Source organism: Pelophylax lessonae, assembly GCF_965119305.1.
Source record: "Pelophylax lessonae genome assembly, chromosome: 3".
NCBI lineage: Eukaryota > Metazoa > Chordata > Amphibia > Anura > Ranidae > Pelophylax > Pelophylax lessonae.
Genome location: NC_138770.1, coordinates 264883608 through 264902636, shown reverse-complemented (window position 1 = coordinate 264902636; position 19029 = coordinate 264883608). Strand labels below are relative to the sequence as shown.

The 19029-nt window shown below is 46.2% G+C and overlaps 1 protein-coding gene across 1 annotated transcript in view; it reads right to left on the bottom strand.

Moving 5' to 3' along the window:
• PRKCI (protein kinase C iota) overlaps positions 1 to 19029 on the bottom strand; it is a 202042-nt gene that overhangs the window by 125889 nt on the left and 57124 nt on the right. Inside the window, exon 2 of the mRNA XM_082252559.1 lies at positions 9790 to 9911. Within this exon, the coding sequence (XP_082108685.1) occupies positions 9790 to 9911 (122 nt within the window). The remainder of the gene's footprint in view (positions 1 to 9789; positions 9912 to 19029) is intronic.

The window sequence follows — 19029 nt, the reverse complement described above, 5'->3', positions numbered from 1 at the left end:
GGAGAACGGCAAGATAACGCTGCCAGTTCTGACACCCTGCGAGCCGAAGTGATCGCCACCAAAAAGGCAACCTTCTTAGACAGCAGAGGCAGCGATATATCCCGAATGTTTTCAAAGGGAGCACGCTGTAACACGGACAGAACCAAGTTCAAGTCCCATGGAGGCAAGGGCTCCTTCCTGGGAGGAGCCAAATGTCGCACACCTTGAATGAAGGTGCGAACCAGAGAATGGGACGCCACAGGGCGTTGGAAAAGAATAGCCAGTGCGGACACCTGGCCCTTGATCGTGGCCAGCGCCAGGCGCTGGTCCACACCAGACTGGAGGAAGGCCAACACTCTCGACACCGAGTACGAGCGAGGGGAGAGCCCCCTGGACTCACACCAGGCAAAATAAGCCTTCCAGGTACGGTAATAGATTTTACCAGAGGAGGTTTGTCTAACCTTGACAAGGGTAGGGATGACCTCAGAGGAGAGACCCCTGTCCCTCAGGACCTGGGTCTCAACAGCCAGGACATTAAAGCCAGCGACTGTAAATCAGGATGGAAGATCGGACCCTGAGACAGGAGATCTTCCTGCAGAGGCAGTCGCCACGGAGGCGTCACTGCCAGGTGAACAACGTTGGCGTACCAGGACCGGCGTGGCCAGTCCGGAGCCACCAGAATCACCAGGTACGGTTCCAAGAATAACCTGCGGAGGAACCTGGATAGCAACTGAATCGGAGGAAAGGCATACATCAGACGATACTGATGCCAAGGGGCCACTAACGCATCCAAGGCGTCCGCCAGCGGATCGTACGTTCTTGACACGAACCTTTCCACCTTTCGGTTTAGCCAAGATGCGAACAGATCCACGTCCGGGGATCCCCACTTTGCACACAGCACTTGGAAGACCTCCGGGTGTAGGGACCATTCCCCCTGGTCCAGGGTCTGGCGGCTCAGATAGTCGGCCTGCCAATTCTCCACACCCGGAATGTGAACTGCTGAGATCGCCGGGACATGAGTCTCGGCCAAAGACAGAATGCCGGTCACCTCCCGGGCTGCCCAAGCACTCCTGGTGCCCCCTTGGGGGTTGATGTAAGCCACCGCGGTAGCATTGTCCGTCTGTACCCGGACAGGACGACCCCGAAGACGATCCGACCACTGGAAGAGACAGAGTTTTATCGCTCGCAATTCCAGCACATTTAATCGGGAGGGAGGACTCCTCCAACGACCAAGTGCCCTGGGCAGACAGGTTGCCCAGGACTCCACCCCAGCCCAACAAGCTGGCATCCGTGGTAATCACTGTCCACACCAACGGACAGAAGGACTTGCCTTCCGCCACCTACGGGGACTGGAGCCACCACAGAAGAGCCAATCTGGTCTGACGACTCAAGGAGACACTCAGATCCAGGGACTGAGGCAGTCTGTCCCACCTGGCCAGGATCTCCGACTGGAGAGCCCGCGTGTGAAACTGAGCAAAGGGTATCGCCTCGAAGGCCGATACCATCAACCCCAGGCCCCGCATACAGGTCCTGAGTGACGAAGACGGGTTGTCCCTGAGGGACCTGATCTCGTCCTGCAAGGTCCGGAGCTTGTCCTCCGGCAAAAACACCCTTGCCTGAGCAGAGTCCAGAATCATTCCCAGATAGGGAAGACTAACCGATGGAGACAACGTTGATGGTCCATCCGAACTCCTGGAGCGTCTGTACCGTGGTGGACAGGTCGCGCACTAGGTCCTGGCTGGCACGTGATCTCAGAAGTAGATCGTCCAGGTAACCCAAGACCGCAATGCCCTGTGCCCTCAGCAGGCCCAGAACCGGCGCCAACACTTTGGTAAAAACCCTTGGTGCCGAAGCGAGACCGAAAGGTAACGCCACAAACTGGTAGTGGTCCTCTGGGATAGCAAACCGAAGGTACTGCTGATGACCCTCGAAAATGGGGATGTGCAGGTACGCATCTTTTAGATCTATCGAGGCCAGGAATTCTCCTGGACTCAAGGAGGACACCACCAAACGGAGAGACTCTATACAGAACTTCCGAACACGCACAAAGCGGTTCAGCACTTTCAGGTCCAGAATAGGATGCACTTTGCCCTCCTTTCTGGGCACAGTGAACAGATTCAAATAAAACCCCTGAAACCTGTCCCGATGAGGCACCGGGACAATCACCCCCCTGAGCAAGAAGGTCCTGTACCGCCTGGTGCAGGTCCTGCAGACGCCCCGGAGGCAAATGAAGATTTGAGGGAAAGAATCTGTCCGCCGGCGGGGAAAGGAATTTGATCTTGTACCCTGATCGAATGATTTCCTGAACCCACCTGTCCGATATCCGGAGCAGCCAAGGTTGGAGGAAACCGCGCAAACGTCCCCCCAACCCTGAAATGGGTGAGGGCGCCCCTTCAGGCAGAGGCGGACTGACCCGCCGAGCCGGCATTGCCTGACTTCTGCTTACCTGCCCAGGGCTTTTTCTGGCTGCCCTGGGCCTTGAAGGGCTTGCCCTTGGATTGGTTCCGAAAGGCACGAAAGGACCCTTGAGTGGATCTAGGCGCAGAACCCAGCTTGCCACGAAAAGACTTGTTCTTCGAGTTCTGGGGCAGCAAAGTGCTCTTGCCCCCCGTGACGCCTTTCACCAGGGTATCCAACGCTTCGCCAAAAAGGCGAGAGCCAGCATAGGGAAAATTAGCAACTGTTTTCCACGAGGACTGGTCAGCCGACCAGCTCTTTAGCCATATCAGTCGCCGGTTAAGTAACGAGACACTATAGAGGCGTTCTACTAAAGGAGCCTCATTTAAGGCCGCATCACACAGATACATGATTCCTTGGTGGATTTGATCCACCATTTCCAGCCGGGCAGGCGGAACATCATCAGACACGAGATTGCTCCTAAGCACCTTAGTCCAATCAGCCACCGTCTGAGCCACCAAAACGGACGCGAAAATGGGTCTGAGCAACGAGCCCGCCACCGTATAGGAATGGCGGGCTAGAGACTCCAACCGCCGGTCCGTGGGATCCCGGAAAACCGGTATATCCTGAGAAGGAACCAAGGTAGCCTTGTTTAACACGGCCACAGTGTGATCCACCTGTGGAGGCACACACCATCGTGATTCCGTAGCCGGTGCAAAGGGATAAAGCAATTTGAACCGACTAGGCACCAGGAATGGATGTTTTAACGTGCGCCACATTTCATTAACAGTGTAATGAAATTCAGCTGGGCAGGGAAAAACCTGCGCCGACTTGCGGGTCCTGTGCGTCCCAAACGAGGACACAATGCCCGGAGGACTGGGCTCATCCTCCAAATGTAGTGTTTCCTTAACAGAAACAATTAATTCATCCATGGTCGCCCGCTCTTCAGGCGACCCCGGGGAGGAGGTATCAATCCCCTCCACCTCTGCCTCCCCCTCAGACCCCAGCGAGTCTAAGGATGAGCGAGACCCTGAAAAGGGCACGCTTGCCGCCGCAGCAGCCATATCACCATCTGAATCAGAGGAGAGAGACAATCTGGGCCTCTTTTTAGCAGCACGTTCAGCCATTAGCATTTCCATATTTGACACCAAAGTCACCACTACAGCGGACAAATCAGGTCTCAGGGGGGCCACAGGAGAACTGGGGACCCCCACCAGAGCTGGGGGGAATTTGCTGTCCTGAGAATCCATTGCTCAAGGTTACAAAACAACAGTGCAAGAAAGTTTGTACTGCCCCTTTAAGACCGCTGCGGAGTGCGCAGCCCACCGTTACAGCCACAGTGACAAAGACCCCCAAACAGGAGAAGAAAAAACTGAGCCAGAAGCGACAATACAGAAAGATATTGAGAGCAATAACCTGCAGAGCCCCGCAGAGTGTTGCCACCGATGTCCTGCTTCAGAGGAAAAGGAAGTGCTGCTAGAGCAGGCTGAACTTATAGGCTGCATGACTCAGGGAAAATGGCTGCCCCATAGGATTGCATGGAAGGCTCCGCCAAAATGGCCGCCGGACAAGCGGTCGGAACAATCGTTCTGCTACCGCAAAATGGTGGCGGATGGCGCCAAAAACAGCATGTAGTATTTTCATAGAGAAGCCAAACATGCCTGCCCATACCTAAAATGGCGGACCGCGAGGATTTACCCCGCTGCGGCCGCCACACACACAGTCTGCACCCCCAACAAGCACCGAAGTGACACAGGGAAGGGGACCCCCAAAAACATACAGCACCGCAGCGCATGCACAAGCGATCCCCGCAGGGACCGCATCAGGGAGTCACACAGGCACAGACATGGGGGACACACAGCAACACAGGACTGCCACCCCAGACAGAGGCCCCACACAGAAGTACTTACCTGTACCAGATGGCGTGGGGTGCCTCTATGAACGGAAAGCCGCTGTCCTCATCTGACAGGGAGTGCCGTTAGCCAGGGACATGACACTGCAGCATCGCAGATGTGTCCTGTGAGGTAGCCACCTCACGGCTGCATCCCTGCTGCGAACAGGGATGGGTCTTTCATAGTGCCAGGACGAACCACGGCTGAACGCTCGATGACTGGCTGGGAGTCCATCTGACCCTCTGCCCTGGAGAACCAGGGCGGTCAGTCCGAATCCCAGCACCGCATGATCCATCTTCTTCCGAAGAGTCGACTAAAAACTAAAAGCTGACAAAATAAACCGCTAGTAAAGTAAGAAAAAACTGACATTTTAAAAAAAAAAAAAAAAATCAAATAAAAAATTAAAAAATTAGATAGGCTGAGACTGTAGCCCCAGCACAGGGAAGCCTAACTACTCCTGACGCTAGGCAGAATAAAACTGAGTTGGGAGTGGTCACTGCAGGGGGGTATTGACCAGATGGGACAGCCCCCATGGGTGTGTATATGCAAATGCCTTTGTTCTTTTGACTAAGTCTTTATGCCTAGCTACTCCTGCGGAGAGGAAGTCAATACCCAACAGTGATGACTTAGAGGCGGCGGCGACCGTCGGAGGACGTAAGAGAAATATATATATATATATATATATATATATATATATATTTTTTTTTTTTTTAAATTTGCATCTCCGGAAGCAGTGTGGGCGGAGCAGCAATCTGCAGTGAGGGAGCTGTGGAGGAAGAGCCACGGGTGACACTTGCGGGGTGTGGGGGGGGGGGCGCCGCACTAGGATACCGGAATCCGGGCGCGGGTACAGAGGACCCCCGGGACTGGGACAGAGAGCAGTGGTAGCAGCGTTGGAGGACGGACACCGCACGGTACTGAGGAGAGGAGGAGAGCATTCCCGGAAGCAGGAGAGGAGGAGGAGACCTTCCCGTTCCCAGTATGTGAGGCAGCAGCTGCAAGCAAAGCGGAGAAAGGTGTGTGACTGTGCTCTGTGAACCAATAGCTGTATGACTGTGCTCTGTAAACCGATAGCTGTGTGACTGTGCTCTGTAAACCGATAGCTGTGTGACTGTGCTCTGTGACCGATAAGCTGTGTAACTGTGCTCTGCAACTGATAGCTGTATTAACTGTGCTCTGCGACTGATAGCTGTGTGACTGTGCTCTGTGACCGATAGCTGTGTGACTGTGCTCTGCGACCGATAGCGATCGGGGACTGACTGACCATATAGCGATCTGCGACTGATATCGATCTGTGACTGACCGTGCTCTGCGACTTATAGCGTTCTTTGACTGACCGTGCTCTGCGACTGATAGTGATCAGTGACCAACTGACTGCTCTGCGACTGTTAGCGATCTGTGACTGACTGACCATGCTCTGCGACTGATAGCGATCTGTGACTGACTGACCGTGCTCTACGACCGATAGCGATCTGGACTGACTGACCTGTGCTGCGACTGTTAGCGACCTGTGACTGACCGTGCTCTGCGACTGATAGCGACCTGTGACTGAGTGACCGTGCTCTGTGACTGATAGCGATCTGTGACTGACTGACCGTGCTCTGCGACTGATAATGATCCGTGACTGACTGACCATGCTCTGCGACTGATAACAATCTGTGACTAACTGTGCCGCGCAACTGACGGTGCTCCGCGACCGACCGCGACTGACAGTGCCCTGCGACTGACTGAACGTGCTCTGCGACTGAGTACCTGGGAAGACTGGTAAGTATCTTAGCAACTGGTGAGTATCTTAGCGACTGGTGAGTACCCCAGGTTTAGTACCAGGGGAGATAGAGGTAGTGTAGGTAAGGAATAGCAGGTGTTGCCATTATCCTCAGAGTAGTGGGTAATAATGTCCGACAGGATTGCGGATGCCACTAAGTGCACTTCTTGCTCCATGTATGCATTCCTTGATGAACCAATCGAGGGCGAATACTGCTGTGCAGGATGTATGCAACTTGTTGCTCTGGAAGCCCAGATCCTGGATCTAGAAAATATAGTGGCAACACTGCGTAGCATCAACAACCTGGAGTGGAGCATGGACATTACCCATCAGGGGCTGGCATAGAGGAGGGAGGCAGTTGGGTGACCTTTAGGAAGGGTAGAGGGATGAGGGTCAGGGAGGCCAGTCCTGAGTTGGTACACCCTAACAAATTTGCCAAGTTACAGGTTGAGGGGGATATCAGCTCAGGGGTGGCAGTGCTGGAGCAGGCGCCCTCCCCAGCTGCCAGGGGAGTGGCGGCTCCAGGAAGTGGGGGGGGGGCCGAGATTCAGGAAAGGTAGTTGGGGACTCAATGATCAAGAGGACAGAGAGGGAAATCTGTCGAAAAGATTGCGGTAGCCGGAGAGTATGTTGTTTACCGGGCGCTCGAGTTCGGCACATCACGGATCGGGTAGACAGATTATTGTGCGGGGCTGGGGATGACCCAGCGGTCATGGTGCATGTGGGCTCTAATGACCAAGTAAAAGGAAGGTGGAGGATCCTAAAGAATGATTTCAGGGAAGGTGGAAAGGTGAAGAAAAGGTGAAATCAGGGAAAGGCTGGAAAAAATTAACACAATCAAATCACCAGGCCCGGATGGCGTACATCCAAGAGTACTCAAAGAACTCAGTAAGATTATATCTAGACCACTGTTCCTGATCTTTGCTGACAGTATTATGACAGGAAATGTACCAGGGGATTGGAGGAAGGCTAACGTGATACCGATATTCAAAAAGTGGCTGTGGTATTTTCCGGGAAATTATAGGCCTATCAGTCTGACATCGATAGTATGTAAACTTCTGGAGGGGATGATAAGGGACTAGATCGTAGAGTTTGGATCGTGGAGTTTGCTAAAGACAACATCATCAGCAGTAATCAGCACGGGTTTACAAATGGGCGTTCTTGTCAAACCAATCTCTTAACATTCTACGAGGAGGTGAGCTGTGAGCTAGATAGGGGCAGACCAGTGGATGTGGTGTACCTGGATTTCGCTAAGGCCTTTGATACAGTTCCCCACAAGCGCTTAATTTATAGAATAAGGTCTGCAGGTATTGACCGCAGGGTTTGCTCTTGGCTAAAAGGGCGTGTGCAAAGGGTGGTACTAAACAGCGCATACTCAGACTGGTCTGAGGTGGTAAGCGGGTCCACCAAGGTTAGTCCTGGAACCAACCTTGTTCAATGTATTCATAAACAGCATTGAGGACGGGATCAGTAGTTCTATATCAGTTTTTGCAGATGACACAAAATTGGGCAGGGCAATAACTGCACAGCATGAAGCAGATATCCTACAGAATGACCTGGACAAAATAACAGAGTGGGCAACGACATGGCAAATGAGGTTTAATGTGGAGGAGAAGTGTAAGGTTTTGCACTTGGGGACTAAAAACATAAAAGCCCAATACACATTAGGGGGGGGAACCCTTGGGGGAATCAAAAATGGAGAAAGATATGGGAGTCTTGGTAGATGATAGACTAAGCAATAGCATGCAATGTCAAACGGCATCTGCCAAAGCCAACAGAATATTAGCATGCATAAAGAAAGGGATGTATTCCAGAGATAAGACTATAATCCTTCCACTTTATAAAACTCTGGTCCGACCACATCTGGAGTATTCTGTCCAGTTCTGGTCGCCGGTCCTCAGGAGGGAAGTGTTGGAGCTGGAGAGAGTCCAGAGAAGGGCAACTAAACTAATTAGGGGATTGGAGGACCTTAATTATGAAGAGCGTCTGCAATCGCTTGATTTATTCTCCCTGGAGAAGAGACGCCTGAGAGGGGACATGATAGCAATTTATAAATATCTCAATGGTGATCTCAGCATAGAAAAACAGCTATTCAGTCGAAGGGATTGCATGAGGACTCGAGGGCATACAATGCGATTAGAGGAGAAGCGTTTTAACCTCAGGCAACGTGGGGGGTTCTTTACTGTTAGGGCTACAAGATTGTGGAATTCAAGGCTATCGCTGGATCGAGAGGGGGCTCAGGTAAGCATTAGAGGGCTGGAGGGGCTGCTGCACACAGGAGGTTTTGTACCTTCAAAAAAACCTTGTGCCCTTACAACCACTTTAAGTTATATTTAGAGGGTGGAACCATTTACATAACATTAAAGCACCAACATCCCAAACTAAAGATTTAAAATACAGGATATGGAAACTAGGGACTTTATGGGTGAGAAGAGTAAGGCCCCTTTCACACAGGCGGACCGTTCAGATGCGCCTGTCCGTTTTTTTGGCGGATCTGAACGGATGCCCCATGCATCTCTATGGGGCATCGGATGTCAGCGAAGACATGTCTGCTGACATCCGATCCGATCTGTCAAATCTGGACGGATGGAAACCCTATTTTCCATCTGTCCAGCAGATCGAATCGGATGAGAACAGACACACGGTCCGTTCACATCCGATTCCCCCATAGAGAACAGCGGGACCTGACAGCTGTGTCTCCGCACACAGCATGGAGACACAGCTGCCATCCGCCTGCTCAGCAGGGGATCGGCGGTTCAATCCCCCGCTGAGAAAAACGGAGTCCGCCGACGGACTACTGTGTGTGAAAGGGGCCTTAACCAAATAGGCTGTATTGAAATCCAGGAAAAAAACGATAAATAAACAAACAATGGAAAAAAAAAAAAAAAAAGAAGAAATGCTAATATATAAAAATTTATATAAATGTATTTATTACAAATTGTTAAAAAAACATCATTGGTAAAATCAATACATATACAACTACGCTTTATATCTAAAGTGTAGTTATATATGTACGGATATTACCAATGATGTTTTTTAACAATTTGTAATATTGACATACATTTTTATATATTAGAATTTCTTATTTTTTTCATAGTCTAATTGTTGTTTTTTCCTGGATTTCAATACAGCCTATTTGGTTTACTCTTCGCACCCATAAAGTCCCTAGTTTCCATATCCTGTATTTTACAAACCACTTTAAGTGCCGGTTCACATTTGTGCGATTGCGGAGATCGCATGTAATTCGGAGCGCACTGCTCCTAAATGACATGCGATATCATGTTCGGTGCGAATTTCAGCCATACACTTTGTATGGCTGAACTCGCACAGCATCCGCAATAAACACGCACATGAGGCTTTTTTTCATCCGCAGAAGAATCGGATCGCATAGTGGTTCCCACTAGTGTGATCCAATTCTGTGCGAACTTGCAGATCGCACTGCGATATGCGATCGCAACTGGGGGTGTCGTTAACTTTTAATTGACACCCCCTGCGTATCGCATATGACAGTGTGAACTGCCAGAGGTGCGGATGCGATATCACGCTGCATTTTCGCAGCGTTCCCGCATCGCACAAATGTGAACCGGGACTAAGTGGCCTATTCTGGCTATGGCAAATATATTTATATATATATAAATGGCTTGTGGCCTTCTGTTTGCACAGTTATTACTATACAATGTGTAAGTTAAACAGAAAACTTCTCATCCTGGTATTTAATTAAGATGTCTAGCTTATTTTACTATTAGAAACCATTACCTTCTTCATCAATCCATTTCATGGTGAAGAGCTGTTCATTGTCAAAGGAGCACATGTCTCGCACTTCATTACACAGTCCATCGAAGGTGATGCTGGGATCAAAATGAGTAATCATGATGTCTCTGCGGAAAGAAAACAGAAGGTGTCAGGCCACAAACAGCCCAAAAAATGTATTTCTAGAATTTTATTGTCCATTTCTGAGGATATAGGTTTTATCATTATGTAATTCCCATTACTCATTCATATATCAACGGGAGTAGGTGTTTAGGTAGGATTTAGAATTCAGGCAAATTTCAGTAGGTCAGGTTATTTGACAAAATAATTAACCTATAATGTCAAAGTGAAACAGATGTCTTCAAAAGGTGTTAAAGCGTTATTTACCCCAACAAAAATAAAAATAAAGATCCTGTTCCTAAAGCATGTTATGCAGCACAGTGCTTGTGCTATGTAAATTTTAGCCCCCCTGTATCACCTAAAATACCTGGCTGATCCTGCCAATTTCTACCCTCACCTCCGTAAACTGCTGAGCCCTGACACCGTGGTCAGTTTACGTGCCTCTGTCATCCACAGCTCTCTGCCCTCCCCTCTGCTCCACTCCACTCCCCCCTCCCTCCCTGCCTGTCTGCTCCTGTGTCAGAGCCCACCCCTCCCCTCCTGCTGCCTTTAGAACTTTTCTTGTCCTATATAATCCTCTCTGTACCCTGGTACCCTGATTACAAGTGCCCCTGTCTGTTTTATAATAAAAATGCTGCCTTTAATGTATTTCAGAGCGGCCCCCGACGATCACGTGACCGGCCGACTTTCTCTCCTCTCCCCATGCCCGACATCAGCAAGGGAATCTCAAAACCTGCCCCCTGCATCTTTCAGACGGGGAGAGGAGAGAGTCGGCCGGTCACATGATTGCCAGGAGCCGCTCTGAAATACGGTAAAGGCAGCATTTTTTTTTTTATAAAACAAACACTTGTAATCAGACTACACAGAGGATTATCTAAAGTTGTATAAGTGGGTTAACAACCACTTTAAATTCATTCTAACAAAAAAATACAACATAACCAGTTGCGCAAGTATACACCCCCTTCAAAACAGTATTTGACTTTTCCCTATTCATCTTTCAAAAATGCTCAAGCTCTGTCAGGTTGCATAGGGATAGCGAGTGAACAGCCTTTGGGCCTGTGTACATGTGCTTTTTGTTCATGTCAGAACTCCCCCGCCCCCCTTACAAGTCAAAGAAACCCAAAAGAAGCATCTCAAACTGAGCTCTAAGGGCCCTTTCACACGGGCGTTCCGCATGTCTGTATATCATCCTATTTTTTTGCGGATGATATACGGACATAATGCATGTTAATGGCATTGCGGATGTCAGCGGGTGACCATCAGCTGACATCCGATTTTCATCCTTTCAGTTCTGTTCTGTTTTTTGGAACGGAACAGAACCCTATTTTTTCTTCCGTTTGAAAAACGGAACAGATGCAAAATCGGATGTCAGCGGTGTCATCCGCAATGCCGATAGACATACATTATGTCCGTATATCATCCGCAAACGAATGGGATGATATGCGGACATACGGAGCGGATGACACAAGTGTCATCTGCTCCTTGAAAAAAAAAAAAAAAAAGTGCCGGAGCGGATTGCAATGCAGTCCGCTCCGTGTGAAAGAGCCCTTATGCAAACAGCAAGCAAAGGAACGCTCGCTCTATTTGTTCACCTACTTCAGCGCTCTTCAAATCCACTCTCAAACTCTCTATTGGACTGAGACCCGGACTTGACTGTTGTTTTAAACATTAAATATTTACTGTTCTTTTTTTATTTATTAATATGGGCCCCAGGCTGGCTACAAAGTAAAACAAGCTGTCCCAGTGATATTCAACAAGGAAGACTAAAGCCAAGTACACACAAATCAGAAAATCGTACAAAAAAATACAGCTTTCGAAGTGATCGTATGATAATCTGATTGTTAATACACAGCTTTCGTCCGACATTATCCAAAGGGTCAAACGCAAAAAAATTTCCCGTATGCTTTTAGTTTAAAAGTGTTTTTTCCAAAAATACAATACATTACATACATTATACTTCTGAATTTTTATTCTGTTGTACGAGAATTTTCAGAACTTTAGTAAACTCTTCATTTTCATATGGAGGCTAGCATGCAAAAAAAATAAATAAATGGAAGATCATTTGTTCGATAATCTCATTGTGTGTACCAGGCTTAACGTGTTACTAAACCCAGGACCCTGCATTCACTATATCTGGTCTCCCACAGTACACAGAACATGGAAATGCAATTATTTTAGTAAATATAAACTGCTAAATACCTTTTCTAATCAGCGGTATATAGCAGTTTGTGACTTTGATCAGTGTCTGGTTAAAGCTTGTAGCAGGAGCTTTCATTCTGCACTGGTTGTCCTATCAGGGTGCAGGACCCCTGATCCTATATGTGGACAGTGCTGATTGGCCCTGTGCTGATCACATGCACTCTTCCAAGAAAAAAAAAAAAAAAAAACTCTCTAGCAATATACACCAAACTGAGCATGTGCAGCTTGTCCTCTGGCTCTGTTCTATCAGGAAATATATTGGGGAAAGTGGAAGGAGGAGAGAATCAGAGGAGACAGGATCAAACAGCCTTTTTACATGATGCAGACTAACCCCTTAGGTTCCACGGTGAGTATAACAAAAATGCTTTACTGCATATATAGACTGATTTTACTGTTGTGGGTTTAATAACACTTTAAGAATATACTATGAATGAATATGTATCGTGGCCCTACATCCTAAGGGGCGTTACCATAGCGTCACCTATTCACAGAATAAAAGAGGTTGGCACTAATACTAAGAGCACCAAAAAAGTGATTAAAACAGCCCTGAGCTTGTATTCCTAAGGTATGTGATAGGAATGAATGACAAGAAACCCCCAACTGGCTTGCTTAAATAAAAGAGAAGTGGACTGGTCACTTATAAGAGCTGTTAAAAAAAAAAATATATATATAATATTATACACACACACACATATATATATATATATATATATAAATATATATATATATATATACACATATATACACACACACACCAGCCACTTCATTAGGTATACCTGTTCAATTGCTTGGTAACACAGATTGCTAATTAGCCAATCACATGGCAGCAACTCAATGCATTTTGGCATCTAGACATGGCGAAGACAACATGCTGAAGTTCACACTGAGCATCAGAACGAGGAAGAAAAGGGGTTTAAGTGGCTTTGAACATGGCATGGTTGTTGGTGCATGGCAAGCTGGTCTGAGGATTTCAAAAACTGCTGATCTACTGGGATTTTCACGCACAACCATCTCTGGGGTTTACAGAGGAGTGGTTTGAAAAAGAGAAAATATCCAGTGAGTGGCAGTTGAGTGGACGTAAATGCCTTGTTAATGTCAGAGGAGAGTGGGCAGACTGGTTAAGATGATAGAAAGGTAACTATAACTCAAATAAACTTGTTACAACCAAGGTATGCAGAAAACCATCTCTGAACACACAACACATGAAACCTTGAAGAAGACCACACTGAGTGCCACTGCTGTCAGCTAAGAACAGGAAACGGAGGCTACAATTCACACAGGCTCCACAAAATTAGACAACAGAAAATTGGAAAAACGTTCCCTGGTCTGATGAGTCTGTTTCAGCTGAGACATTCTTGGCACACTTTGGGCCCCTCAGTACCAATTGAGCATCATTTTAATGCCAAGGCCTACCAGAGTATTGTTGCTGACCATGTCCATCCTTTTAGGTCTACAGGTAAGTCTTCCAATTGTTGTACAGTTTCTACTATTGCTAGCTCTCAAACAGCCTATAATCTGCTGCAAAAATGCATTTTTGGGATCCAGATTTAAGAGTATGTTGTCATTTAGAAACACTCCCTGGTATCTATACACATAAACATCACAAGAAAATCTTAAACCTTCTTTGTATAGAAAAACAGTGCATCTATGATCAGCATAAGAGTTCAAAGGTAGCATCTGCTAAGTACCGCCAATTAGCACAGGAATCAATATAATATGCCAAGTATAGTAACATAAATAAATAACTAATAATTATTGACTACTATTTAAGAAAATTAAGTGTGAACTACCATGGTAAACTATAGGAATGGAACACCCACTAGTAAGGGGTATACAATTTTATATTCCAGTCCTCACAGATGACTGCAAATTAATAATTACTCTTAATGGGTAAAAAGGGCCAGCTAAGGTTGTTTCTATAGCAGCCAGACCCCAGCTGCCATTTTCAACTGCATACAACAAAATGAAGGTAAGCACCTGAATGGCTGCTATTGGTGCCATATTTCTTTTCATCCAAAGTGGTGTCTGAATGCGTTTTCATTTTATCTATGCTTTGTTGTATGAAAATAGCTTGCCTGCTCTCATCCTGCAAATAAAACAAATGGGTCTAAATGAAAACTTGCCTTTGGAGGGCAGCCCTCAAGACCGTGTGTGATTTGGAAATCAATTCAACCAGTCTTCTCCTTGTTGAACAGTCTAGCTGACATACACTCAATAAATGCTATCTGATATTTGCACGAGGAGCTCATAAAAGGATGCAAGAGGCACACACTTCTCCGAATGCTTGCCAAGAGACTCAACAACAATGAAAATGTAATAGATATTCACGCAGAGATCTGTATATATTATAGGCCTATCTTCTACCCTGCAGGAGCTCTACTAATCCCCAGATACATGGATGTAAAGGCAAACATGAAAGAAAAACATTCCAGATAACATTTACAGATTTATCATACTTTTACGGACACAGATACTAAATGTGTGTAATAAAGTGGACTATAATAAAGCTAATCCATAACACAGAAATCTAACACAGATTACTAGACAGAATACTATTAACCAATACCTTCTTGTAAGAATATTTTCCGTTTGCTCATCTAAAAATTCCAGCTACTGAAGGATATCTGCATTATGACAATGCTTTTCAAATAAAACACTAGCCAAGGGTGTCCATTCCTAGAATAGCTAAGCGTGTGTGTGTGTGTGTGTGTGTGTGTGTGTGTGTGTGTGTGTGTGTATCTGACCCGACACCAAATGGGTATATATATATATATATATATATATGTACAGTATATATACAGTATCTCACAAAAGTGCTGTATCTTGGCCTAGGCTGACAAGGCCCAGGCCTAGGGCGGAACTTTTCACTGAAAAAAAAAAAAAAAAAAAAACAGCCTCCTCCCAACTCCCGCACGAAAAGGGTCCCCGCTGGCTTGTGCTACACTTTTAGAATAGTGCCAGTCTTATGGGGCGAATTGGACCGGAGGGCAAGGTCCAGGAGGCAAATCAGTCTGGCACCCCCATAAAGCAGTCACATTGCTACCTGACAGTATGTTATTTAAATTAGGGGGTGCACATGTTAAGTCAGGCCTAGGGCAGCACAAAACCTAAATACACCACTGAGTACACCCCTAAGTGAAAATGTCTAAATTGGGCCCAATTAGCCATTTTCCCTCCCAGTTCATTGAGGGAAACATGAATGCCAACAATTACTGTGACATACTGAAGCAGAGCATGATCCCCTCCCTTCGGAGACTGGGCTGCAGGGCAGTATTCCAACATAACGACTTTTGGCCCTTACTTTTAGTATGAACATCAGTGATTTTCCACCTTTTCATTTACAAATAAAACCAATGTGCCTTTGTCAATATAGGTGGGATTTAATTAATTTTTTACATATACTCATATACTTATGTGTTTTGTGTTTCTCTTTTCCCACCATTTTATACTTCCAGCATAAAATAAAAATGCACATTGCTTTGGCGTTTTTCTTTCTTAGCCACACCACACCCGCCTGGGTTTTTTTTTTTTTTTTGATGCAGCTTTCTTTGCTTCCCTTTCCTTAACATCATTGGTGGAGGTGTTACGGTGATGGTTGGGCATTCCTGGCGGCTCTTCTGACTGTGTTGTTACTCTGCGTTTTTGTGATATGTTCTATTTACTTTTTGACGCTGTTGTTTATTATTTCAGCTTATACCAAACTTCTGAAGAAGCGGTTTAATCAAAGCGAAACATGTCAAGTGCTCAATTGGACATGGACTATCCTACTACTCTGTAGTAGGAACATCTTACTTTACTACCAACAACAGTTCATTGTTTATCAGTCCATGTCCCATTTATTAAGCAATATTATCATGGTTTTGTCTGTGAAAATGTTATGTATTTTCTCGTCATTTTTGACAAGATTTTAATAGTCTGTCTGTATTAATAAAGCTGTTCAATTTTATATCACTTTTTCTATGAATTGTGTGTATATTTAGTCTTACGGCACCATAAAAATCCCCCATGGCCCAACTTTTTCCTTTCATTGTTTAACACTCATGCAGTGTTGGCTCTCTGCTCCCGCGGTTTTGGTTGGATGAGTCAGCGTCCCTCGCCCCCTACTGGCGGGTTCCTCTGCCTCACTGCTTTGTGGTCAATCTATATAAAGAGATTTTTTCTCTCCCATTGTTGTGTGTGCGCGTCTCTCTCCTGACGCTGTGTGTGCGCGTCTCTCTCCTGATTTTGTGTGTGCGCGTCTCTCTCCTGACCTTGTGTGTGCGCGTCTCTCTCCTGACCTTGTGTGTGCGCGTCTCTCTCTCCTGATGTTGTATGCACGTCGGCCCTGACACGTGTGAGTGTACACACTCTGATACTCAGTGTGTGTGTCCTGACAGGATTGTTGACTTTATTTTCTGTACAGCTAGTCCATTGTTCCGTGAAGTGATGCCACTACAAGAATCACCCCCCCACATGGGTAGGGAATTACTTTTCTTTTTAGTGAGCTTGATGAACTCTATCCTATGAAACAGTGGGGTTGATTTACTAAAACTGGCACACTCAGAATCTGGTGCAGCTGTGCATAGTAGCCAATCAGCTTTTAACTTCAGCTTGTTCAGTTACGCTTTGACAATAAAAGCTGGAAGCTGATTGGTTTCTATGCACAGTTGCACGCTCCAGTTTTAGGAAATAACCCCCTCAACATCCAAACTTTGTGCCAACATCAACGATGGCATGGCTGAGGACAGGACACATACATTGGGTCAATCCCTACTGATCCAAATTTTTTCATTGATCAACTAGTAAAGGCGGCTTCCCTCATTTGCCATGTCAGATACAGTACAGGGGATGATGGGAACTCAACAGAGAAGAATTATAGCCAACGTTCTATAAGACAAAATTAAAAGACTGCTGGTTTTCTGCAATTCTGTACATGGATATAATGGAGATTGAGCTTTCCTATGAGTTTCCTTTGGTGCTAAAAACATCAAGATTACTGATTTTCAGTTTTTCCTAATGAAAGAGAAAAAACACGTACATATTGTCACTGGCCTGTCATTTAGGAATAATTGATGTTTCCATTCCTGTAAGTTTCCAGCTGGCTGTGTAATTAAATAACCTTCCTTTACTCCTGTGACAATAATTATGCCCATACAATCGCTCCATAGAAAACGCTTTGTATTCCAGCCATCCTTTATACTGCAATGTCTAATAAATCAATGTTTGCTCTACTCGCTATATCATGATAATCTACAGCAATGATGAAGAGACATAATTTCAGTATATGACTGACAGATGCCTAATAAACAAAAGAGGTGTATAGAAGTACATCAAGAAGTTAGGAGAAAGAGGTAGATGAATAAAGTTGTTTAAATCCTCATCAAGAAGATAATGTTTCCCTTTAGATCAACTTTTCTAGCTGCATTTTCAATTTCTTTTTTTTTTTTTTTTTCAAATATCGTCTCCAAATCATTTTTCTACCTTTCTAAACATGCTCATTGCTGTCACCCCCATCCAGAATTTCCCAAACTTCTGTCCAGGAAGAACACGCTGAATTACTACTTGACCTTCTGTCATAGGGACTGCATGTCCAATGATCCTTTGTGTGATTCTTTTACAGCGCATGCATTCTCCACTCCGTTTAGGGCAGCCTATTCATTTCAATAGGCTTCTACACGCGTGAACACACATTCATTTAGTGCATGACCCTTTTAAAAAATTGCACCACACCAAATAGCATACTACTTTGTTACAATGGAATTTGGCACACACGCCCCTGGTATGCAGAAGGACTGCGCCTTTTTGTGAATTGCAGACAGCGAAAGATTTTTCATGTGTTGACGCAAAACACAAATATGAACCTAGCCTTAGATGACATTAGATCAGAAAAATGTTGCCAAATAAGAGAGTTTATAGAAAAACATTCTTAATCAAAATATGGCTGATAGCCATCTCGCTACTGCGCCCACACATGTTCACATGCTGCTGTAGTCCCAGCTGAAACCCCCCCCCCCCCCCCATACACTGACCCATCGTAGCGTAGCCACCCTATAGAGCTTTAGTTTAATATTTCTATTTTTTGTAAGGTGCAAATTATAGTTAAGTCAGGCAGCACAGCATTTTTTTAGGGTGCAACTCTTAGGCCCCTTTCACACAGTCCACCTGTTCAGATCCACCTGTCCGTTTTTTTGGTGGATCTGAACGGATGCCCCATGCATCTTTATGGGGCATCGGATGTCAGCAGAGACATGTCCACTGACATCCGATCCAACCTGTCAAATCTGGACGGATGGAAACCCTATTTTCCATCCGTCCCACAGATCGGATGAGAACAGACAGACGGTCCGTACCCATCCCATTCCTCCATAGAGAACAGCGGGGACCTGACAGCTCTGTCTCTGCACACAGCGCGGAGACACAGCTGCCATCCGCCTGCTCAGCGGGGGATCGGCGGATCGATCCGACGCTGAGAAAAACGGAGTCCGCCGACGGACTCCCGTGTGAAAGGGGCCTTATGGTAATGACATACTGCCAAGCCTGTTCCCTAACAAGTTATGCTTCTTCAAATAATCCAATCAGGAAAACCTGTGAGCGATTATGCACCAGACCTTGGCAGAAAACGAAAATCTGAACAGATGTGCACTGAAGTTGAATAGCAAGCCTCAAACAATGTTTAATGCCTCTGCACAAAAGAAAAATAAAAAATAAAGAAGGAATAAGGCCCCTTTCACACGGGCTTTCCGATCAGTCAGTTTTTCAGGCGAACCTGATTGGACGCTGACACTCGCTGCTATCTGATCCTGTCAGTGAAATCCAGACGGATGGTAACCCTATTTTCCATCCATCTGGAGGATCAGACGAAAACAGACAGGCGGTCTGTTTTCATCCAACCTCCCATAGAGGAGAGCGGGTCTCTGACAAACTATTTTGTAAGTGCTTCTGACCTGC